The 25,216-nt window shown below is 40.1% G+C and overlaps 1 protein-coding gene across 2 annotated transcripts in view; it reads right to left on the reverse strand.

Moving 5' to 3' along the window:
- The window catches only part of ZMYND8 (zinc finger MYND-type containing 8), a 78,780-nt gene that overhangs the window by 49,411 nt on the left and 4,153 nt on the right, over positions 1-25,216 (reverse strand). For both annotated transcript variants that reach the window (XM_070941716.1, XM_070941715.1), the window contains exons 2-3: positions 11,812-11,882; positions 4,229-4,377 (exon numbers count right to left, since the gene is read on the reverse strand). In XM_070941716.1, coding sequence (XP_070797817.1) covers positions 4,229-4,377; positions 11,812-11,882 — 220 coding nt within the window. The remainder of the gene's footprint in view (positions 1-4,228; positions 4,378-11,811; positions 11,883-25,216) is intronic.

Below are 25,216 nucleotides of genomic sequence, written 5' to 3' on the forward strand. Positions count from 1 at the left end.
GGCTGTTTTTAAATCTTATTAATAAAGCTAGATGGCAGATAGATTTTAAGATTTTATAATTGTACAGTATTTTCATTTTGATTATATATTTTTCATGTATATACTAATTTTTTCCTTTTATATAATTTTAATTGCTGCTTAATTCTAATGTATTTATTTTTATTGTGGTTGGATTGTGCCATGGTGATTGTACACATTGTACATAAACCTTTATTGCATTACAGTCTGTTGCTTAGGGTTTCTATGGCAACTGAGACAGCCTGAAAGTCAAATAAATAAGCATTTTAGCAAGCTTTATCAAGCATCATGGCTAGATCATGAACCATAAACAACAATTACAATACTCATATGACATTTATACTAATAATTTATACATAATTTATGTATAAAAGTTTTTGGACTAAACCTCTTCATATCTTGCTATTGATTATAGTAACTAGGATTTATGAAAACTGGAGTTCATCAAGATTTAAAGGACTCTACATTCCCCAACCTTGTTTTATGACACAGCAATCAAAGTGGTAGAGCACAAACTCTTCTAATAATTAACCATTAAATATAAACCAGCGGTGAATATATTACTGTATACACAAACATTGCTTAATAAACCTGATTTTTATAAATCAACTTTTATCAATGCAATACAGTTATTGCTATGGAAATTCCGTTCCATTATTCTGAAAATTCTGTTCTAATATTTTCTTTCAACTTAAATAATTGACAATTTAGAATAGGATAATGCAGAACTCTGTCCAAGGTTGACTGATTAGCCTGGAACTATTTGGCTGAGTAATTAGCAATTATCAGCAATTCTTATATCTCACTGAATCCCCTTGCTAAGCTTAACAAAGTAACTGTGTTATATATTGAATGCACTGATTATTATAAATATAAAATGTAGTAACTCAAAGAGCACTGTAGAACATTACTACAGATAATAACAAAATATAATTATTCTTTAGATTAACGTATTTCTTCAAGTGGTAGTTAGCAGATTTTACATTATACATTTTTAGATTTTACTTCCACACAATGTTTGCCATAAATCATACTGCCATAGAAAAGCTTCTTGGTAGAGCATCCTTAATGGTGATTGCTCTCTTAGAATGTGGCATGAAAGCTTTGATAGTGGGAATCTGGCCATTAATTCTGAGAATTCTAAGTTGAATAATAATTAAGAGTTATTTTGTAGGGGCGATGGGTAGCATAAAAAATTAATAAATAATTATTAAAGCAGGTACAAAGACAAATGTGGGCTTCTCTAAAGCATAGTAAAGTGCTTGCTTTACTATTTTTTGAATCTGGCTTTCTACTATATACTAGAACTGTTTTTGGTTTACTGACTTAGGATGGGAATTGGAGGGACAGAAAAGACCCTGTGTGCAGCTACTAGTCCAAAATGGATGTTATTCTTATGCATCAAAGCAAGTGATATTCAGAATAAATAGCAGCAATAGCACTTACACCAGTGTGTCAAACTGGATTTTTTCGAGGGCCACATCAGCATTGTAGTTCTCCACAGGCTGGCGGGGGGATGGGGGGCAGGGAGGAGATGGACAGACGCCTCCTGCAGCACTGTGTTTTCAGCCTCTATGACCTCCTGCAGCACTCTGTGGGCCAAAAACAGAACGTACGGAGGCCCAATGAGGCCCCCGCATGGCCCGTTTTCGGCCTCCCCGGCCTCCAGCAGCACTCTGCCGCAGTGGTGAAATCTAAAATTTGTTACTACCGGTTCTGTGGACGTGGCTTGGTGGTGGTGGGGGGTAATGTGACTGGGTGGGCGTGGCCAATTTTTTTTTTTTTTACTTTTAAAACCATTTTTTACATGTAAAACCATGTTAAAAAATGCTTTCAAAAAGCTCTGACGATCCCAGCTGAGTTGCCTGATCGGCAGGCAACTCAGCTGGGATCGTCAGAGCTTGGCTCGTCAGAGGCATGTAAAAGAAAAAAAGCCTCTGATGATCGCGCGGCTCAGCTGGGCATGGGGTCGGGGGCAGGGATTTTTGCTACCGGTTCTCCGAACTGCCCACCGCCATCACTACCTACTCGCCTGAGCCAGTCTGAACCAGGAGCATTTCACCCCTGCTCTGCCAGCCAAAAACAGGCCACCTGTGTGTATTCCATCTATCTGTCTGTACGTATATGTATGTGTATAAATATATATGTATTGTTTACTATCAGAAGTTGCTTCTTCAATAATTTATTTATTTTTACCAAAAAAAAAAAATCTTAGCTGAACAAAAAGTTAGAAATCAAGCAGCAATTTTCCTCTTAAACATGACTGTCAAAGAACATTTGCTATAAAACATTTGATAAAATCAATCAGATTCGGGAAGGCTTCGTCTCTGACTGGGTGGATACAGGCGGGATGATGGAGGCAGGTCTTGAGAATGTCATTTGGGAGGAGTTCGACCCTGTCGCTCCCGAGGACGTGGACAGGATTCTGGGACGGCTGAACGCAACCACATGTTTATTGGACCCGTGTCCCTCCTGGTTGGTGCTGGCCTCCCGGGAGGTTACGCGAGGCTGGCTCCAGGGGATTATTAATGCTTCTTTGAGTGAGGGTGTCTTGCCTTCCGCCTTGAAAGAGGTGGTGGTGAGGCCCCTCCTCAAGAAGCCCTCTCTGGATCCGGCTGTTTTGGTTAACTACCGTCCAGTCTCCAACCTTTGCTTTGTGGCGAAGGTTGTTGTGAGTGTGGTGGCACTACAGCTTCCGCAGTACCTGGATGAAGCTGTCTATCTAGATCCGCTCCAGTCCGGCTTCAGGCTGGTCTCTGGAGGGCTCGGGATAGGGGTTGTTCTTCTATCCTAGTACTGTTAGATCTCTCAATGGGTTTTGATATCATCGACCATGGTATCATGCTGCGCCGACTGGAGGGGTTGGGGGTGGGGGGGCACCATTTTACAGTGGTTCTCCTATCTCTCTGACCGGTCGCAGTCAGGAGGGCAGAGGTCGACCCCGAGGTGCCTTGTTTGTGAGGAGCTGCAGGGGTCAGTCCTCTCACCTCTCCTGTTCAACATTTATGTGAAGCCGCTGGGCGAGTCCATCCGTGGTTTTGGGGTGGAGTTCCATCAGTACGCTGATGATACTCAGCTATACATCTCCACCCCAGGCCATCCCAATAATGCCCTTGAAGTGATGTCCCGGTGCCTAGAGGCCGTGCGGGTCTGGATGGGGAGAAACAGACTCCGACTCAACCCTTCCAAGACCGAGTGGCTGTGGCTTCCGGCGTCCCAATAGAGCCAGCTGGTGCCATCGCTGGCTATTGGGGGCGAGTTACTGGCCCCCACGGAGAGGGCTCGCAACTTGGGCGTCCTCCTGGACGCACGGCTCTCTTTAGAAGAACATATGACGGCCATGACCAGGGGGGCTTTTTATCAGGTTCGCCTGATTCGCCAGTTGCGTCCCTTTCTGGATCGGAACTCCTTACGCATGGTCACTCAGGCACTCGTCACTTCCCGCCTGGACTACTGTAATGCTCTCTACATGGGGCTCCCCTTGAGGAGCACCTGGAGGCTCCAACTGGTGCAGAATGCGGCTGCACGGGGGATTATGGGAGCGATGGGGCGCTCCCATGTGACACCCCTCCTGCGCGAGCTGCATTGGCTTCCGGTGGTCTTCCGGGTGTGCTTCAAGGTGTTGGTTACCACCTTTAAAGCGCTCCATGGCTTAGGGCCTGGGTACTTACGGGACTGCCTTCTGCCACCGCTAGCCTCCCACCGGCCAGTACGCTCCCACAGAGAGGGACTCTTCAGGGTGCCGTCGGCCCGACAATGTCGGCTGGTGACCCCCAGAGGGAAGGCCTTCTCTGTGGCAGCACCTGCCCTCTGGAACGACCTGCCCCCGGAGATACGTAGGATACCAGATCTCCGTGCTTTTCACCATGCCCTTAAAACTTTTTTATTTCATCAAGCTGGGCTGGAGTAATCCCCTCTTAGATATTTTTTAGATATTTTTAACTGTAAATTGATTTTAGTTGGGGTGTTTTAAATTTATTGGGCCAAAATTTGTTTAATTCTTTTAAAAAATTTAAATTTTATATGTGACGTTTTTATTCTTGGCTGTTCACCACCCTGAGTCCAGCAGGAGAAGGGCGGTATAAAAATTTAATAAAATAAAATAAAATAAAATAAATAAATAAATAATCAGACAAACTGGAGCATTTAGATAGTATCACAATTTCATTTACAACATGCAACATTGCTTCATAGCCACGACTTCTATTACCTGTTCTTTATTATTGCTGTTCAATAAGCCAGGTTTCTTTTTCTTTTTAATTGGGCTTGTTGATGAATCTTCAGGGGAATGACCATTAGAAGAGTGTGGTGGACTTGGAAACTTCCTTTTTTGAGCTGTACGTTCAGCAGAGCCAGGATCTTTTTAAAAAGGATTAAAGAATTACAATACTGAAAAATCATAGGATATTATTACACTTGCACAACTTTTTTTAAAAAAGCATTTTAGTTTTGCCACTGATATAAAAACAAGTGTTCTAGAGACATTCTACTGCCAATATAAAGCATGCCCAGAAATCTTAATTTTCATATTCACACGCAAATTTTTCAGTAGTGTGCATTTATGTCAGTTATCACATCAACTCACATTGTATATTTCTATGTTTATGTTAATCATAAAATATATCCATCTATATCTACTGACTGCTTCTCCAACTAATATGACTAACCAGCTGATCAGCACTGACTTAAAGCCTAAATTCAGGATACATGAAATGTACAGTCAAAATTAAACAGAGAATGTAGACATGCTGTGAAATAAGTTGGTTTAAAGCTACATTCATTGGTTAACTGAGATCAGGAAAGGTGTACCTCCTGAGTGTGGATGAGAGAGAAAACCTTATGTGATGGGTGTCAAACTGGCAGCTCACGGGCCGGCTGCGCCATGCACAGGCCATGCCAACCCCAGCTCCGCAAATGGGAAAACTGTCATGAAATGACATGTGATGGCAACATGATGCGGCGAGTTTGACACCCATGCCTTAGGTGAACCACCCCAGTAGCACTATAAAAGCTATAGCAATTGGGGAGGAATCAGAAGCAAAAACAGGCACATTCCTTGTTTAACTATAAACATGATGTGTGTGTGTGTGTGTGTGTGTGTGTGTGTGTGTGTGTGTATGTGTTATAGAACATCAGTTTCTATTTTAATTGAATAGCTAAGGGCAGGTTCACATGACTAAAATAACTTAATTCAGTTAAGTTAGATTAGAAAATCTAACTGGTGGCGGCTATGTAACAATTATTCCATTTTTAAAGAGTCCAGATGTGGTAGACTTCCCATTAGTTTTCTTTCAACTAAAAAATAATTTGATCTGGATAGTATCTTAATTGAAAGGATTATGAGGACACATAAACTGCATTCATCTGGCACACAAGACACAACCTGTTCAATTAATCACCTCTTCCATGGCAGAATATACAAAATTAATTCCAGTTAGTCTACCTGGGCCCTGCTCTTCTGGGTTCCGGGGCACCAGCCAGCTGGTTTTCACACACCTGGGAGCACCAGAAACCGAAAGAGCAGCCACCCGGTGTTTGCACATGTGCGCATGAAGACCAGCTGGCCGGTGCACATGCACATACCAGAAACGAGAAGATCATCTTCCCAGCGCATGCATGCGCATTTGGCAGCTGCTCTTTTGGTTTCTAGCACTCCTGCGCACATGAAGACCAGGTGGCCGGCGCATCAGAATCCAGAAGAGCAAGGGGAACAGAGCTGCCAGCCAGGATGGGCGGGCCAGGGCTTCCCTCCCTCCCCACTCAAGCGGGCTTCTTGCATGGCCCCAGTCCTCCAGCCTACAACATCGACACCATTCGCAGTCCGGAGCACCTGGCCGGCTAAGGTGCATGGGATAGTGTTTGCTGGTTGGGTGGCCGGCTGCCCCACCTGCTGCTCCTGCCGCTGCGAGGGGCGAGGGGGCGGTGGTGGTTCTCGCCCTGCCGCTTCCAGCCGGGATGCTGGAGCAGCCAGGAGGAAAAGGAGGAGCCGCCATTGGGGAGGCAAGCTGGAGAGCACAGTTCCTCATGTATGGAGACGCCGCCGAGGAGTAATAGGCGTGCCGGCCAGAAAGCAGAAAGGCGCCGCCGAAGGGTAAGAGGCTCGCCGGCCGGGAAGCGGCCGGGAAGGGGGAGGCTGCACTGGCTTGTTCTGGGTGGTGGGCTGGCAGGGGCACTTCATCCTGATCAGAGTTGGGTGAAGTTCTCCCACCTGCTTGCCCCCCCAATCGGAGCCCCAGGAACGCTGATGTCCCTTCTCTCCAAGGTCAGGGAGGGGCTCCAGCTTTCCAGCAGAGGGAGGCAGCATTCCCCGCCCAACATTCTCTCCCTGTCCAGGGCTGCAGAATTGGGTCATCGGTGAGGATGACCCACCACCACAAAGGGGACCAAGGGGGCAGGTAGGGGGGGGCGGGCAGGGAGGTGTGAGGATCCCCAAAAGGCCAGGTGGAACCAGTGCATGCGCACTGGACAGCTGGTCTTCATGCAGGTATGCACGCCAGAAACCGGACGACTAGGTGGCCAATACGCATGCGCGCACCGGAAACTGGAAGATCATTTGCTCTTCCAGCTTCCGGCACGTGTGTTTCCATTTCAGCACATGGTACCAAAAAGGTTCACCAACACTGTACTAGGGGCTACTTTAAAACTATGTTTTAAAACAAAACTTCAGTTTCTAATTTGCTTGTTGTCCATCTAATCTTGCAGACAGTCAGAACATGGATTATCTCTTTACATGTGTAAAGATTCAACTACAGATTACATTCCTTCCACCATGGCTGGTTTCTACCAACAAGTAAAAAAAGGAAAAATAACAGCAGTTTCTTTCTGTTTGTGTAGAGGAATCAATTAGCAAAAGGAAAGAAAAATCTTGGAAACATACCAAAACACTCCTCTCTGCCTGGCTCTCAGCATTGACATTTTGAATGAAATTACCTTACATTATTTACAGTACACAGTATATAGCACAGAACAAAAAATTATTCATGAGCCGTACACACAGCCAAGATCAGCAAAGTAACTCTTAACATTTGAAGTGCAAAACAAAAACTGCAGCAAACAGACAAAAAAAATCCAATTAAGTTCAAGTATGCTCCTGCAGCAAAGTGGCTTACATCAAATGTGCACAATAGCATGAATAGAGAGTAAATATATACATACATACATACATACATACATACATACATACATACATACATACTATTCTAAGATTACTAACTTAACCAGCAAAGTCTTTTTTACATTTTTAAATGCATCCTAAAGACTCCACAAACAGCTAAAAATAATGCTGTATAACGATCACAAGGAAAAACAAATGACAACAAAGCCCAAACCTCCAAGCGTCTACCAAATTCAAGCAAGCCATCAGCATAGATTTGGGGGGAGAGGAAGATAAATTATTTTTGATTCTGATGACTGAATTATCATTTTATCTTTCCTCACTATGGTAGTTAGACAAGTGGATATAAAAATGGTTTAACTTGAGCTGACCAAAAGCAGGAGGTGAATCCTACTTATTTTAAGAAGTTCCTCACAATGTGCAGAGGCTTCCATCCCAAATCCAACACCCAAAGAATGGACACCAGCCAGAAAGGGGGGCATGAGGGGTCTGGTGAGTGTCAAAACCACTGGGATGAAATCCAAAGCATCCAGGAGTATATCAGTAAGATGGCACCCAAAATGAGAATGTCTGAGGCAGCAGTAGACATGGGAGGAATATCAAGAAGAGGAAGTGCCATGGCAAGGCAAAATCCTTCAGAGGACATAACTTTGCAAGTCACTGAGGTGGTTAACATTGACAAGTCTACTAGTAGCTGAAAAGCCCTGGACAAAAAGACAACACTTGTTTATAGCAGCACGAGACTGGGCACTAAGCACCAGATCCATAAAACAGGGTTCGACCAAAAGAGACAGGACTTGAGGTGCAGATAATGCAGAGAGGACTCAAAGGAATCTAATCACATAGTGGCAAGGTGTAAGATGCAAGCAGGAACAATATAGACTGAATGGCAAAATCTAGGAGCCAGCATTGTATGTAGAAACTTCAGCACAGGGTATGGACTAGACCAGTAGTCCCCAACCCCCGGTCCGCGGACCGGTGCCGGGCCGTGGAGTACCTGGCACCGGGCCGCGCAGCGGCCGGGGGACATGAACGCTGCAGCGCAAAGGCTCCTGGGCCGTGCGCAAAAGCTCCTGGGCCGTGCGCAAAAGCTCCTGGGCCGTGCGCAAAGGCTCCAGGGAAGAGAGCCCCGCGCAGGTACGCACGTGTGGACCAAAGTCCCCACCCCTGCGCGCGCTCAGCGGGCCACGGTAAAATTATCAAAGACTGATTGGTCCGCGGCGATAAAAAGGTTGGGGACCACTGGACTAGACCCTCGAAGTCCAGATGGGAGATTCCAGAGAAGGTCACGGAGAATAAAAGGGTTAACAATCCTGTGAGGTTTCCATTTCCAGATGGACAGGCAGATACTGATCCATCAACAGACATCATAGTAGTAGACAAGAATCAGAAGACAACAGTGGTGATAGATGTAACAGTGTCAAGTGACAGCAACATCAGGAAGAAAGAGTATGAGAAACTGGAGAAGAATCAGGGCCTGAAGGAGGAACTAGAAAAGATGTGGAAAGTAAAGGCCTAAGTGGTCCTAGTCACGGTAGGAGTGCTTGTGGTTCCTAAACTGGGAGAGTCACTCCAACAGAGATTCCTACATTCAGACATCCACAACTTAGCTTTCTTACATTTCTGTATATGTATTCATTACATCAATCTCCCAAACTCTACCAATTCATTTATACCTATTACATCCTTCTTCTCTCTTTTGGCTACACTATATTTTTTTTATTTCTTTCATTTTTAATTTATGCTCTTTGATTCTGTAATTTAGAAACTGAATGTGGTTGACCAAACACTGAGATTTAAGAAACTGCATATGAAGTTAGAAAATAGCTGTAACCATGCAACTAGTTCTTAGCAATAGCTCTCCTTCCCACAATAATAATTATGGCCTACCTTACAGTTATTGTGAAAACTTTATCGTTTGCCTTAGGGAACAGTTACAGCAGCCATTTTCCCCATTTTTAAAAATACAGCATGACAATAAGCATATTTCATTATCTAACCAGCAGAAATTAACTCTTTTAAGTCTTCTAATTTTCTATTCACAATATATAATGAACCACCAAAAGACTGGAAGTAAGTTAATAATATGGATTATGTTCTGCAAATGCTATCTGTAAAGCTTTGACCTTCAATCTAGGAAGGAAAACTAACAAAGGGTGATCATCAATGACTATGAACAACTGAGGGAGATGTCTTCTCTTCTTCAAATATAGATATGAACCATATGCATTAAATCCATTAATGTAGTATCATGGTTGCGATTTGCAACCTTCTGTGCCAGCTTCTAACAAGCAACATCAATAGGAAAGTTGCAAGTTCTGGTCATGTGAGGTTCTTCCATAAAGATCCACACAGTCCTCACTGACTAGAACCAGGACTGTAGTAATATGTTTTCTTTTGATTAATGATCATGTCTGTTAACAAGAGTTTCTGATCCCAATTAGTATCATTAAGTGTATTATACCTGTATTATAACCAAACAGAAGGCAGAAGAAAAAAACAGAAGAAACAAGAGCTGAATGTGAGTAAATTCAAGGCAGATATTTATTGTATGTTATACTGCAGTAACTGAAAATAATACTTTTAATGGGAATATAGAAATAAACTTTGAAAATAGACAATATTAATTGAAAGTCAGTAACTAGGAATCTTGAGATATTAAATTGTTCAAGTGAGCACAAATTTAGAGAAGATATGCCATTCTGCTTCACAAGAATTCCAAGCTCAGACTTTCTTAACAATAAGAACTTCAGCTCTCAGAACTGTATTGAGATGGCATACTATAAAGTACAGAGAAAAAAAAGCATGGATAAACAGAGTACCCTTTTGTAAAGAAAAGTTGATTCTGAGAATTTGGAAACTGCCAATACATTTTCTAGGTCAATGTAGGTTAGAAATTAAATTAGTGGATAACCAAAGCATTATGAAGCTAATGACTGATTAATCCAATCAGAACTTCAAAATGGAAATACATATAGTCCTCATCTTACAACTTGACTGGACCCCATTTTTACAACCATTTTACATGGTCAATGAGCAAATCACATGGCGGTTAAGCAAATCACACATTTGTTATGTGAATTTGGTTGGGAAACCACAAATTATGATCATATGACAAGCTACTGCAACCATCATAAATGTGAGCCAGTTGCCAAACACCTGAATTGTAATCATGTGACCACAGGGGTGGTACAATGGTTGTAACTTTGAGGGCAGGCTTTTTCCAACCATCTTCAAACTTCAAAAAATGGTCATGAGTCAAGGTCTACTTATAGATCCGTATTAGACAAAAGATTCAAAGTCTTCGAAAAAGCAAAGCGGAGCTCTGATACTACTATAATGTGTGCCCCAAATCCTATTAAAGATTTATCTATGGTTAGAAAGCAATTTGCCAGCAGATGGAGCCAAAACGGTCAACTGATACACTTTCTCCTCTTCATGAACTTCTTTTTCTCTCTGTTAAAGGTGGAGCCAGAATTTTGAGAGTGTGTTGGGTTTCCTTAAATAGTTCCTAAGTAGAATCCTGGTCACAGGGATGAATAGAGAAGAATTTACAAAAGTCCAAACTACTGTTGATGATATTGCAATGGATGGTGCTGTAAGTGTGATTGACTCAGAAAGCATTTAAAACAATGTCCTTATTGATGAATGGTATTGCAAATTAACCCTCAATTTGCAGAGGCATTTGCTAGTTCCAATGCTGCTGAATAAGACACACAAAGTGCCTGCTGTTAGGGTGCTTAAGTTGAAAGATCTGTTATGACACACTAACTCTGTAAAGTTCTGGCAATGAAGAAATGAATCAATTAAATGTCTCTCAGACACAAAAACAAAATATGTGGTTATCTGATGATGGTAACTTATTTCTACAGTTTCATTACTTATGGAGAACAGCCTTCATAGCCATAAATTGCCAAAGTGCACGTCAGAGATGGATAACTGAACAAGAACTGTTCAAACAGAAATTTAACCCCTGTCCAGAAAACTACAATTAATAATAACATTTAGCAACATGTTTTCTTCAGGAAGAGAAAATATTCCTAAATGCTATTTCAACAGCAATAAAAAAAGAACTGAAGAGAATTATGGTTAAGCCCTAGGAACACACCTGTGAGTTTCTAGGTTCATCAAAATACAATTCAGCTCTAGAACACTCTAAAGATTCTGCATTAAAAAACATACATCACAAAGAAGTGAGGAATTTTTTCTACATGACTTGAAGATAGAGAAATACATGTTTCTGGCAATATGTTTTTGGTGATCTCCAGATATATTGGACTACAATCTCCAATATTCTTAGTAAGCATAATGGGAGTTATAATACAAAACACAAGAAGGCAACAGATTTGCATAGGTTAAGCTACTCTAGGGATAGGGGGAAAAGAATTATAACAAGAGAACTGAAGCAGTTATAGCAAGATACGACCTGACCAAAAGTACACCATGGAAAATAATATACAAAGTATTGTGAATTAGTATGTTTGTGAACCATAGTTAATGGTATGTATCTACTCAAATGTGACTTAAGGGACAGTGTGTTTCAGGAAATCAATAAGGAAAGGCAAAATAAAGCTTTTAAAAATACAGCAACAGCAATATATAGGCTTATATACCACTCCATAGTGCTTTACCGCACTCTTATGCTTAGAAATTTATGCTTAGAATATGTTTTTACAAACCTTTGGATCGAGTGGAGATATCCATCCCTTCCACTACGTCCTGCTCTGCTTTTATTTCTTCTTCAGCCAAGCTGTAAGAATAGAGAGATTTTGATGTTCACATATTTATATTCATTACAGTTTTAAAATGAAAGAGAAGACAAAACATGTCTATGGAGATTCTCAGTCATCCAAGTCATGGTTGTTCCAAAGATACTTTTTCAAGAGGCAACTGGACTTTCTGGTTTTTTTCTTTGAAGACGTTTCACTTATCATCCAAGAAGCTTCTTCAGCTCTGACTGGATGGTGGGGAAAGGACACAGAAAAGCTTCCAGTGGCCTTAACAACTCGCTAAAAGAATGCAAATGACCAGCTGTCTGCAAGGAGTCTAAAGCCTTTCATTCCCCACCATCCAGTGAGAGCTGAAGAAGCTTCTTGGATCAGAAGCAAAACGTCTTCAAAGAAAAAAAACCAGAAAGTCCAGTTACCTCTTGAAGAAGCATCTTTGGGAGAAGACAAAACAATAAATATTGTATCATGATTCAGCTTTCCTTGTGTTGCTTTCAGTGACGTACAATTTATAATTGTGGAAGTAACATTTTCCTTCAAAGGACAAGCCTGTAATTTACTTTTTTTTTTCACAGTAAAGCAAAAAGAAATGCTTAAAAAGAAAAGCTCACTGAAAAGCTCTGGTTAATTCTTAACTAGAGACAGAAAAACAATGAAAGTATTAATACACACATTTTCCAAAAACTTAACATATAGCTTGATAAACTTGTCTAATTTCCCTTTTTAAAAGATACATATTGGCTACCATTATCATTACTCTAGGGAAGGTGATGAGATCAATACTATCACTGTGCTGATAACATTTTCAGGAAATGGTCTGTACCTACTTTGAATAAGTAAATATTAAATAGCATAATAGGTAGTACATTGAAGTTGAAATCAGATGTGCTCATTTATAAGGGCAGGATTCCAGAGAAATGGTAATGTTGCCCATACCAGAGCTGGCTGGGTGACTTTCGGATAGTTATTCTGAAACACATTTACCCAGTCAGAAGATATCTTTTGGAGCTTTTTGCAATCTGCTTTTAGTTTTACTATCTTGAACATCAATAAACATTCAGTCCAAACTCTAGATAACTTTTTATATAATTCAAGGACAACATTGAAATTCTATGGTCACTGCTTTTAATGTTTAAATTGACATAAAAGTACTGCCCAAAGATGTTTAAATTTAGAATCATATTTACAACCCACTTATCAGATCCTTAGGAGCCAAGGACTCAGCAGCACAGGGAAACAATGGCCAAAGACTTAATAGTCAGTCATCAACACTCAATCAATAACTAAAAAGTCACACACAACCAGGCACAACATAAATGCAACACATAAAATAGCCCAAAGCACACATTTTGGTATAGAGAGTTCTCTGAGGATGGGCTCCAGCGTAGCGACTAAACTCCTTGGCAGTGACCAACTGAGATTGGATCCTGCAACATTATTCTGAGAAACATATAATTTCCTTCCTTCATTAGAATCATAGAATTCTAGTACTGGAAGGAACCATTTAGGCCAACAAGTTCAAACCCTTGCTTGGTACAAGAATTGAAATTAAACATCCCATCCTAAATTAAGGGCAGAGGTTTTAATGTATGGGTATTAGCTGCATAGCTAGTATCAAATTATTACTGCTACAAAACTTTTCCTAATATTCAGCCAGAATCTATTTTCCTGTAACTTCTATAAAATTCTATGTAATTTCTGTAAATTCTGTGTGTCGTGCATTATGGAATGAAAAAAACCTTTTTCTATGTGACATCCTTTCAGCTATTTGATGATTATCCAATTCCCCAAATCATCTATCTTTTTGAAGGCTAAACACACTCAGCTCATTCAATCACATTTCACATTTAATTTCTAGTCCCCTGATAATCTTCACTGCCCTTTTGTAAACTTGTTTCAAGTTCTCTGAATCTTTTTTAACATCTCATATAAACAACAAGATACAATATTTGAGACAGGGACTAACAAAAACCTAGCATAATAGAATAGTTATTTCCTGTCAGGTTTCCCCTTCTTATACCTGAGCATTTGATTTTTGCATCCTTAAGCAAATTTTGCACCTATATCTTAAATTTCATTGTTACTTGCAAAATTATCAAGATGGTTTTGAAATCGTTTAGGGTATTGGCTATTCTTCCCAAATTAGATCTTTTGCAAGTCTGAAAAGTATTCTCTCTGCCTCTTAATGAAAATATTTAACAACAGAGGACCAAGAACTGTTCCTTGCAGTACGCCAATTAGTATCTCTCGGTGATGACCTTTGAGAAGCACTCTTTGAGTATTGTTTCAGAGCCAGTTATTTTTCCGCTCATTCCATCCAGTCCACACTTCAGTACAGTACCTTGCTAATCAGTATGTCATCAGATATTTTTTCAAACACTTTGCTGAATTTTTGGAATTGCCAAGATTTCTCTTGACAAACCCATGCTGGGTTCCATGTTATTAACTAATAGTTTTTATGATGCTTACAGATTGATTTCTTATGTTTTGAAGCTTCACATCAGGTATCGATGTGAGGTATTGATGTTAGACTGACAGCTTTGTTATACTTGCTAGATCTTCCTTTACCTCTTTTTTGAAGATAGAGACAACTTCTGCTCTTCTCCAGTCATCTGGTGTCATCCATTCATCTACACTATTTATAGTGTAAAAATCTATAAATTCTAAGTTGAAAACCAAATAAAAAAGAAAATTTAACCTTTAGCAACTTGCTTTCCAGATGATTTAAACTTAAAAGAAATTGCTAGAAATATCAATTATTAATTGATATTGAAGGTTTGGGGAAGCTCAAGTATTAGAAAATATAATTGGAAAATGTCTATGTGCCTGATAAAGCTGTCTAAATGTCATGAACAGAAACATTTACACAGTAAAGTGATTAAAAACACAGAAGTAGCACATAGCAGGTATATTAAAAAAATCATGTCATAAAAACTAATTTGTGCATTTAATTAAAAAAAAAACTAGAATTCTCTACTCAGAATCAGTAAGCTGAATGTTTCTTGGAAGCTCAAATAACAGATTAACAGAGTTGGAAGGGACCTTATAGGTCATCTAGTCCAGTGGTCACCAACTAGTGGTCTGTGGATCACTGGTGGTCCGCAAGAAAATTTTGGTGGTCCACAGAAAAATTATTTGCATTTTTAATATTGCATTAAATCAGGGGTCCTCAAACTACAGCCCCTGGAACTGATATGTGCAATGAACGTTTGTGTTGCTGCAGAGAGTCTCCCCCTTCGAGGTCTTTTTGTGGGAGTCAGAGAGGGGCAGAAATTCCAATTTGGGGTCTGCTTTGGCCTCATGGTGCGGGGCTTTGGGTGAAGGCTGGAGGAAAGCACCGCTGGTGGTAAAGAGCCAGAGGGCCTTGTTCCAGTGGGACTGCATCATGGCCTGGAACTGGTTGACCATCTCAGCCTGCTGAGCCTCCAGGCGCTGGCACCTGGCCTTGCACTACTGCAGGTCTTCCCTCTGCTTGGAAAGCCTATGCTCATTGTCCTCAGTGAGGTACTTCTGCTGAGCCTCCTTCTCGGTCAGATCCAATTTGAACGGAGCTGTTTTGCCAACTCTTTCTTGTGATGGCTGCTTAGCTCGAACAACTGCTTCCTGTTGGGGCCCTAAGAAGCCCGGGCGGGCAGGTGAGGAGTTGGCCACGCCCATCCAGTCACATGACCACCTAGCCATGCTCACCCAGCAGGTCATTAGGCAGATCATATTCGTGGTCCGCGTGATTTAAAATTATGAATTTAGTGGTCCCTGAGGTCCAAAAGGTTGGTGACCCTTGATCTAGTCCAACCCACCACCCAAGCAGAAGACCCTACACCAGGGGTGTCAAATTCAAGGCCTGGGGGCCGAATCTGGCCTGTGGGATGCTTAGATTTGGCCCATGAGGCCACCCTGGAAATAGCAAAGCATCAGCCCGCGGTGTCTCTGCCAGGGAAAAGAGCTTGTGAGGCCCACATGCAGCCCTCCCGAATTCCGTTTTCCCTGGCAGAGGGTGCAGGAGGTCATCGCAGCTGAAAACGGAGCGCACAAGGGCTGTGTGCGGCCGTTCTGGGCTCTCTTTTTGCTGACAGGGTTGCAGGAGGCCATCGCAGCCAGAAACAGAGCTCGGCAGCCCGTTTTTGCTTGCAGAGTACTTGGGCTGCCAAAGGCACCCCCAAGTGACATTAAGCTGGCCACACCCACACCCACCGCAGCCACACCCACCCCAGCCCTCTGAGGTCTAACAACCCTGATGCAGCCCTCAATGAAATCAAGTTTGACACCCCTGCCCTACACCATTTCTGACAAATGGCAGTCCAACCTCTTCTTGAAAGCCTCCAGTAATGAAGCTCCCACAACTTTTGAAGTCAAGCTGTTCCTCTGCCTATGGCTTCATAAATTATTATTTTCCCACTTTTAAGATGTTCCATTTCCCCTTCATATGTAATGGAGAAGCTATCATAACCAGGACATTTACACAAAACTTATTTCTGAACAAAAATAAAACAATGGTTAAGAGAAGAGACGCTTTCTATAATTCTGGGGACCATAATTCTGAAACTCCAAACAAACTCCCAATATAACACCAAGGACAAATATGGTTCTATTTTCATTACCCTTTCTAATATGGTTTTAATGTTATAACATATTTAACCAATACTGCTAATAAACTATCTATTATAGCCCCCAATTTTTTACAAATAGTATAAAAATGACTGAATGGTATTATACACTGTATTAGAATTACTTTGCTTAGAGCAGAGGTCCCCAACCCTATGGCCGGTTAGGAACCAAGCCACACAAGTGGAGATGAGCAGCAGACAAGCAAGCAAAACTGAAACCATCCTTCCGCCGTCTTCCATGAAACCAGTCTGTGATGCCAAAAAGGTTGGGGATTGCTGGCTTAGAGCATACCATTTTACAACTGAACTCATTATTACCTCACTTGGTATTCTGCAATCAAAGCAACACTCAGGATTCTTCTACAAAGTACAGTTTGTTTCACATTTTATCATCCCACATAACATAGTTTTATTTGCATTTTTAAACAATTATGAGATTGTTCATGAGTATGTTAAATTATAAACACTATCAGTCTAATACAAATTCATGGAAAAAGAAACTTTTTTTGCCTTCTATAATCTACTTTTTAACAGATTACTAGTTTGTATGGGCCTCCAAACTTCTTGGGTACAGAAGCTATCTACTAGCATTCTTTTACGAAGTGCGTGATATGTTCTAAATTAATTTCTGATATATCTAAATATTTCTTTAAAATAGTAAGTGTGCTTTGGAGAGGGGGACTGATATAATTAGATAGAAAAATTTATTTCTGCCTTAATCTGTTCCTTTTACCTCCTACAATGTTCAAAATTATGAAATTCTTATGTTTCAAAAAGAGCCGTTCAACTCTTTTTAAGAGATAATACATGTCATTTTCAACTATCAAAACAAACGTTTCATAATAGAACCAAATGAATGCAGGACCAGAATTGGTTTCACATCTGTCTTATATTTGGTAAATAAGTTGACTAGAGCCAAGGAAGTGCAAATGGCTTATCAGACTCTCCAATATATGTTTTGTTTTGTTTTTTTGGAGGGGAGGTATGGATAGTGTACCTCCTTTGAATCCTGTCTGGTCTTTTGGCAAAGGTTCCCTAATGCTTACCTGCCTACTATCCACTATCCGACTCTCAGCTGTCTTCGGGAGCGCTTGACTCCACCACAGGAATCCCGGAATGCCTGCAGTTCAACGGGTCCACTAGCAGAGTTTTAATTATAGCCTCTGCAGACAGTGGAGAGGCCCCTGTCAACGGCCAGAGCCGAAGCTCTAGCCGACAGGGAAATTCAAATTCCGACAATGCTGATGTCAAATGCTAACTCACAGTAGAAGATCAGAAAGGTAAAGTTGAGAACTAATTCAGCAGAAAACATCCAGGAATGGGGGAGAAAGCTCTTGACACGTCCGTCCAATCTGAAGGACTGAGTCAAAGCTGGGAGCCCCTAGCAACAAGGGCGGGACTTAACAACTCTGACAGATTCAGTCCTTTAAACTGAACAGACGAGTTCATTCCTGGCTGCTGTCTCCACCACTATGGAGAATATGAGAGTGACATGGACTAAGAACCACAATTAGACATCGACCAAATTAACAAGGTCTGTATCAAATGCTGGGGAACTTAGAACAATAACGATAAATGGGCTACTGGAACAAATCATACATGAAAGAGACAAAAAAAACTCAGAAGTGATGAAATGCTACTACAACAGTAAACCTAATTGTAGGGGATATTTGAAATATATGAGGGAATTATGGATCAACAGAAGACTCATATCCATACTAATTCAGAAACAGCTAGTTACTCAACTCTTCAACATAGTGAAGAGGAAGCCTTGGGGTCCTTGGTGCTCTCTAAGTTTCATTGTTTTCTTGCAGATATTTTATTACCAAACTTGGTAACATCATTAGTGCTATAAGGAATGGGATTTGCTGTCATTTTATATTCTAGTGGCTTGCCTTGTCAGTGTTAATAGGTTTTCCATAGAGACCCAAGAAAGAATTAGACAAATTATCATATCACAGACCAGAAGATGAGAACAAAACAAACTACCGAAAAAACTATTCTTCATCCTACCAGCAGCAAAGGTTGACACATTGTTATCATGGACAGATCATAATTTATACAAAAAATTAAAGGATTAGTAGAAGACAAAGAAACATCCAAGTGAACACAAATCCAATGCAAAAACTATAGAGAACTGGATTAAGAGAATTCTCAGCAACCTCACCAAGGAAGGTAAAATCACCAATGACCAGCGGCAGAGGAAAAGTAGTGAACCTCTCTTCCCATGCTTTCATGGATGCCCCAAAATGCACAAGCCAGATGCATCTCTTCGTCCAAATGTATCATTATCATGGACCCCAACCTACAACATCACCAAAGAATTAACCAAAAAGTCTGGATACCTCACAGAGGGAAGCAAATGATCACCAATGTTGTGTCTCCAAAGAATTAAAGATGTGACAATAGATAAAGATGAAATCAGAGTCTCACTTGATGTCACAGTACTTTTTACATCCATAGACACAGAATTACCCAAAGAATCCATAATAGCACTACTACACAACACAACAGACCTAACCAAATATATCAAGATTTAAATACCCAGAATCATGGATCTTATCAATCTTTGCCTAACTACGCACTTTCAGTTCGATGGACAACTATATCCAAAAATAAAAGAAACATCCATGGGATCACCACTTTCAGGACTAATAGCAAAGACCATAATGCAATGCATGAAATCAATAGCACTCCCATACATACAACCTAAAGTATGGATCTGGTATGCAGATAACATCTTTGTCATAATAGAAGAACTAACTAGAGAACACACACAAAACTATCAACATCATCTTCAAAGGAATGGAAATTCACAAAGGAAGACGAAAACAACAATACACTACCCTTCCTGGATATCCTCATCAGCAGAGTCAGTGATGGCAAATTAGAAACACAAGTCTATAGTAAAACTAGCCATATCAATCAGGTGCTTCACTACTGCAGGAACCCTGAACATCAGGAAAAAAAATAGATCATCTGCACAACGTCTTCCGAGAAAATAACCACCTAACTTTTATCAAATTGTACCTGACCAATCAATTCAATATAGCACAACCAATGCAAGCTGTGAAAAAGATAACACTGCCATATATTAAAACCCACTCAGAAACCACCAACTGACTATTACAACCACATGGCATCACCATAGTATGCAAATCAATTAAAGCCCTCCAAAATATCCCAAGTAAAACAAAAGTCTTAGCAGCCCCAGAACAAAAACCGGAAATCATCTACAACATACAGTGTAAGGAATGCAACAGCCATTATGTAGGACAAACAAGCAGAAACTAGCATAACACATGCAGGAACACCAACTAGCAGTCAGAAGACATGATGAAAACTCCTTAATGTCACAACACATGGACAGACTTAAATATAGTTTTAACTAGAAAACTATGAGCATCCTAGACCTAGACCAAGCCAAGTCCAAAAAATGCTAGAGAATTCCTAGAAGCCTGGCACTCAGCCAAATTGGCCATCAACAAGCACATAGAGATAAACAACAAACATGCCATTCAAAAAAGACAATAAAAAAACAAAAAAGAAAACAAAAAAGGCTAAACCATTTCCTTACCAGCAATCAACACCAGAGGAGCAGAAATGAACACCAAAATTAACATTAGACCAACAATCATGAAGCAAACAATACCCCAACTGCTAAACAAGCTAACAGTAAACAACAGCCCAATTAAGGAACTACCAAAACACTTCCACCAACACTGACAGGGCAAGCCACTAGACAGTCCTAAACTTATGACAATTAAGACCAAAATTTCCACTACTAAGTGAGTTGTAACCCATTTCAAGACCTTTTTTGCCACAATTGTTAAGCAAATCACTGCAGTTGTTAAATGAGTCATGTGGTCATTAAACAAACTTGGCTTCCCTTTTGACTAATTGCTTGCTGGAAGATCACAAATCGTGATCACATGACTCAAGGACAGTGCAACTCATCTATTTCATCAAGCCGGCCTGGCCTAAATCTTCCCCCTTTTACATGTGGCAATTTTAAATTTGTTTTAATTATAGGGTTATGGGTAAGGCGTTTTAAATTGGAGAGCCATTTTGGATTTAATTTTCTTTTAACTGTATTTTAATGTTTATATTATATGTTTTTTTAATCTTGGCTGTTCACCGCCCCGGTGCGGGCGGTATAAAAATTTAATAAATAAATAAATAATAAAATAAATACATGCTAGTTGCCAAGTGCCTGAATTTTAATCACATCGGGATGCTGCAACAACCAAACATGTAAGAAGTCACTTTTTTCAGTGCCATTGTAACTTCAAATGTTCACTAAACAAATGGTTGTAAGTCAAGGATACCTATAAATATGAGAGCAAACTCTCTCACTCTCTACCAGCACTGATGTTACCTAGTTTGGTAATGAGACAGCTGTAAGAAAACAATCAAAGAGCACCAAGGACTCACAGTTCAACCCTGAGCTACAAATATTCTCTTCTATTAAACAGGAAGCTGCTCTCACCACTAGAGATAAGCAAACTACACATTATATCCCAGACTCAAGAAGACCTGGAAGAACAACTGGATATGCAGCCAAAAGCTGAAGTTGGAACATCACTGCCACTCCCTCAATTACAGAGCAAAGCAGCTGGTTATGGCATAAGACAATGAATAAACTAGCTACAATCAACACTCAAGACCAATTACCTGGGCTCATCAGCAATGTACCATCAGAAAGTACGCCTGAAGATGCCAGTAGAACCCTCACAACAATCCTTACTACCACTATAAACCAATGCAATGAACTGATATATGCTAGAGTTGCTATAATCCTGGGGAGATGTTTGGTTACACAACCAGAAGAACAGCAGAGCATAATCCCCCTGGAAAATGAGATTGAAGATTAAAATCAGGGCAACTTGGAGAGAAGTTAGTCAGCTGGTAGAACTACTAAAGAATGGTGTAAAGATTAAGGACAAGCCTTGCTACTGAAAAAAATAGAAGGTCCTGACCCTATCTGAAGCCAGAGAGATTGCTAAACAAAGGCTCACAGCAGGAGACACACTAGAGAACCAGAGGTTAAGAAGATAAATGCCCTGTTCTCCAAAGAACCTTCCAAGTTGAACTCCCAACTGCAGTGTTACAAAACAGTAACAACCCAAGAGAAACTGAATAGTATTAGAAGAATATATGGGAAAAAGAGAAGACACATAGTAACAGTGCAAAGTAGCTGGAAGACCTGAGACAGACCACAGTACTCTCCTAGAACAGGAACCAATCACCATCATAGTGGCAGATATCCAACAGCAAGTCAAAAACAAAGAGTAGGATAGTACCTGGCCTGGACATGATAAACCCTTATTAAACAAACTGCAACAGCACTGCATGAATGCCTAGCAGTACAGATGAATCAGCTGCTAGCAGCAGGATTCCCACCCAAACTGGCAAACACAAAGAAAAACAGTGCTGTTAATGAAAGAACCTTGTAAGCAAACACTACTATTCAAATAACCTACCTCACAACATGGAAGGTCCTGGCAGGTTGATTTCAAGCTGTATGCCAGGGGTGTCAAACTCGCATCATCACGGCGGTATCACGTGACATTGTGACTTTTCCCCCTTTCGCTAAACTGGGTGTGGCCATGGCCAGCGTGTGACACATCCAGCCTGCAGGCCAGGAGTCTGACACCCCTGCTGTATGCTAAGAGTGAATAAGACATCAACTCGTCTGTGTCAGTGGGGACACTGGGATGTCATTTGGATTGAAGAATTGTAACCAGATGGTATACAAAAGAGGCAATGGAATTAAGGCTGATGGGATGAAACTATCAGCAGGCCACATAGCAAACATTATGTGGCCTGCTGGTAGCTTCAAGTACCTTGGTATCCCACAGTCACAAAGAAGACAGCAACATTCAAGTACCAACAAGGATAAACAATTCCTGAAGAGTCAGTCAATGGGAAGAATAAGATCCACACCATCAACACGCATGCCCTATTGCCCTACGAGCTTTCAGATACCCTGCCTATACAGTGAGCTGGTCAAAGGGAGACATGGATGCTGATGTGAAGACTCACAACCTCCTACAATGTGTGGAGGTTTCCACCTGCCAGAAATTGCACATCAGCCAGAAGATGAGTTGCTGAGAGAATGTCTGCAACAGCAGCAGACATGGGAGGAAGATCAAGCAGAAAAGTGCCATGGGAAGACAAGACAAGACCTTGCATTGCATGTAGCTCAGACAGCTGAGGTAGCCAACATTAGGAAACCCTGGACTGGGTTGGACTGAAAGATGCTAAGGCACTGATCATAGCAGCCCAAGAACAGGCATTAAGCACCAGATCCATTGAAGCAGAGATCTACCACACAAAACTGAATCAAAGCTGTAGACTGTACAGAGAAGCCTCAAAGACAGTCCAACACATAGAGGTTGTTTATAAGATACAGGCAGGAACAGCATATACTGAAACGGCATAACCAAGTAGCTGACATTGTATATAGGAACATATGTACAGTGTGTGAACTAGAAGTCAGATGGGAGATTCCACAGAAGGTGTGGAGAATAAGAGGACTACGTTCCTGTGGGACTTCCAAATCCAGATGGACAGATCCAGGCAGGTACCAGGCAATCAACTAGACAGCATGGTAGAAAGAAGCAGCAGCAGCAGAACTGCCAAGTAACAGCAATATTAGGAAGAAAAAGTATGAAAAGCTAGAGAAGTATCAGGGCCTAACGGAGGAACTAAAAAGGACGTGGAAAGTAAAGGTCAAAGTGACTCCAAAGCTGGGACAATGGCTCCAACAGGTTCCAGGAACAACATCCAAAGCTCTCTCTCTCCAGAAGTGTGCAGTGCTAGGATACTGCAGAAGACCCTCAAACTTTCAGGCATCTGGTACAGGACCTGAGATTGAGGAAAAGCAAAATTCAAACCTAAAAGCATTGTGTTGAGCTTTGATATGCAATAAAGGAGTTCCACAAGGATATAAAGCTGCTTTCCTGTGTCCTGTATGAAGCTGTCAATGGGAAATTCTGTAATTAAGGTTTATTTTATAGATCAAAATAATTTTCTTAGAAAACTCGATAAATATAAAGATTTTAAATTTAGAAACAATGTGAAAATATTTTGAAATATCAGAAAAAATTGGAAAATATAACTGTTATTTTATTTTTGAAGAATGTCATAAATTCAATAAAACTGTTGTTTCTGCCTAAACTACCAAACTATATACTGAGCTGCTTAATACTTTCGCTGATGGCAATGAAAGATGGATATTCAGGATATCCATGCAGGAGATTAGTATTTTAGGATAACTTTTTATTTCTAGATTCACTAGATTTCAGGTGTGTGCTTTCCATCCCACCACAATTTATTTATAATCTGTTTAAATGTCCCTAAAAGATAATGAGGCAAAGAAACATTTCCCAAACAGCTGCACTTTAATATTATTTGCAATACCTTTACTTAGCAAAAGTAAATATTAAAAGACAACAAGGATTAAAGGATCAAAGTGCAGCATCTTGATATCTCCTACATAGAATAGTTTTTCTTCCAATTCATTGTAATAATCTTTTTACAGTTTCTTTTAAAATGCAGTTAAGAAAGTAATTGTTTGGGATTGTACATATATGCTATTAAATCTGGTAGACAATACCTATAATACATATATTATAACAAAGAACATTTACTTTGTTTTCTGATACTGTATTATTTTCTTGAGACAGCAGATATAAATGTTTATATTAGTAAACCTTTGCCAAATACAATATGAAGTGACTTGAAATTATATTCACCCTCAAACTTATCTCTGAATTTATCAAGTACAGTAAAAAAAAAACCTCCAAAGCCTCATATCTTAAGAATGAAACAAATTTTTGCACAAAGACTTTAGAGCTTTGCTAAATAAAAGTTTGCCATACCCTATTTCAGATGACATCTAAGTACTGAATGATACAAATGAACCCAACTATCAAAAATGTTTCTAGTGTATATTTTACATAACTAAAATATTATTTATTGGTAAGGAATTGTGGTTTGCTTTTTTTAAAAAACAATGCATTTTTCACAAATAAAATACTGTATGTTAAGGACTACTCTTTACTACAACATCATTACAGTACTTAACATATGGATAAATGAAGAAACACCTATGCTTTTACATAACCTATCTATAAAGAGGAAAAGTTGTAAATGAACTACCACACTTGACATTTAGATAAGAAATCTAATGATAGAAAACAACCAGACAATACTGGCCATTATGTAGTTTCCGTAATGAAATAACTTATTATCAAAGACAAATACATTTGGGCAAAATCTTTTTTAAATAAAAACAACACTCAACACTGTAAGACCTACTCTTCAATTTTATCTTCAAAATAACTGATGCTTCTACAGTACAAGTAGCAAGCATATAATAAAATGTTTAAAACTGCATTTCATAAAATTGCGATATTATTTTGCTTGTCATAACTGAATAAAGAGCATCTGTGTATAAGCACTCACCTATAACAGTCTCTTACTCATCGGTAGCTATGCTATTTATGCAGGATTCTTAAAATGGCGTCTGACAGCACTGCATTGCCTCATTCCTATACAGAGGCTAAAATGGTAGCAATTTATTCAATAACTATGACCTTTTTTTAAGCAGTAAGATTTTTAAAACAGTTAAATAGCAAAAAGAAAACATTACATGATGATAAAATATCTCCAAATAATAAACTAAAATGCCCAAGACTAATTTATTAAGGAAATCCTTAGATTCTAAGAACTGATTCTTCTTCCAG

Source organism: Pituophis catenifer, unplaced genomic scaffold (assembly GCF_029215685.1).
Source record: "Pituophis catenifer annectens isolate HBS135680 unplaced genomic scaffold, rPitCat1.0.hap2 SCAF_3, whole genome shotgun sequence".
Lineage (NCBI taxonomy): Eukaryota > Metazoa > Chordata > Lepidosauria > Squamata > Colubridae > Pituophis > Pituophis catenifer.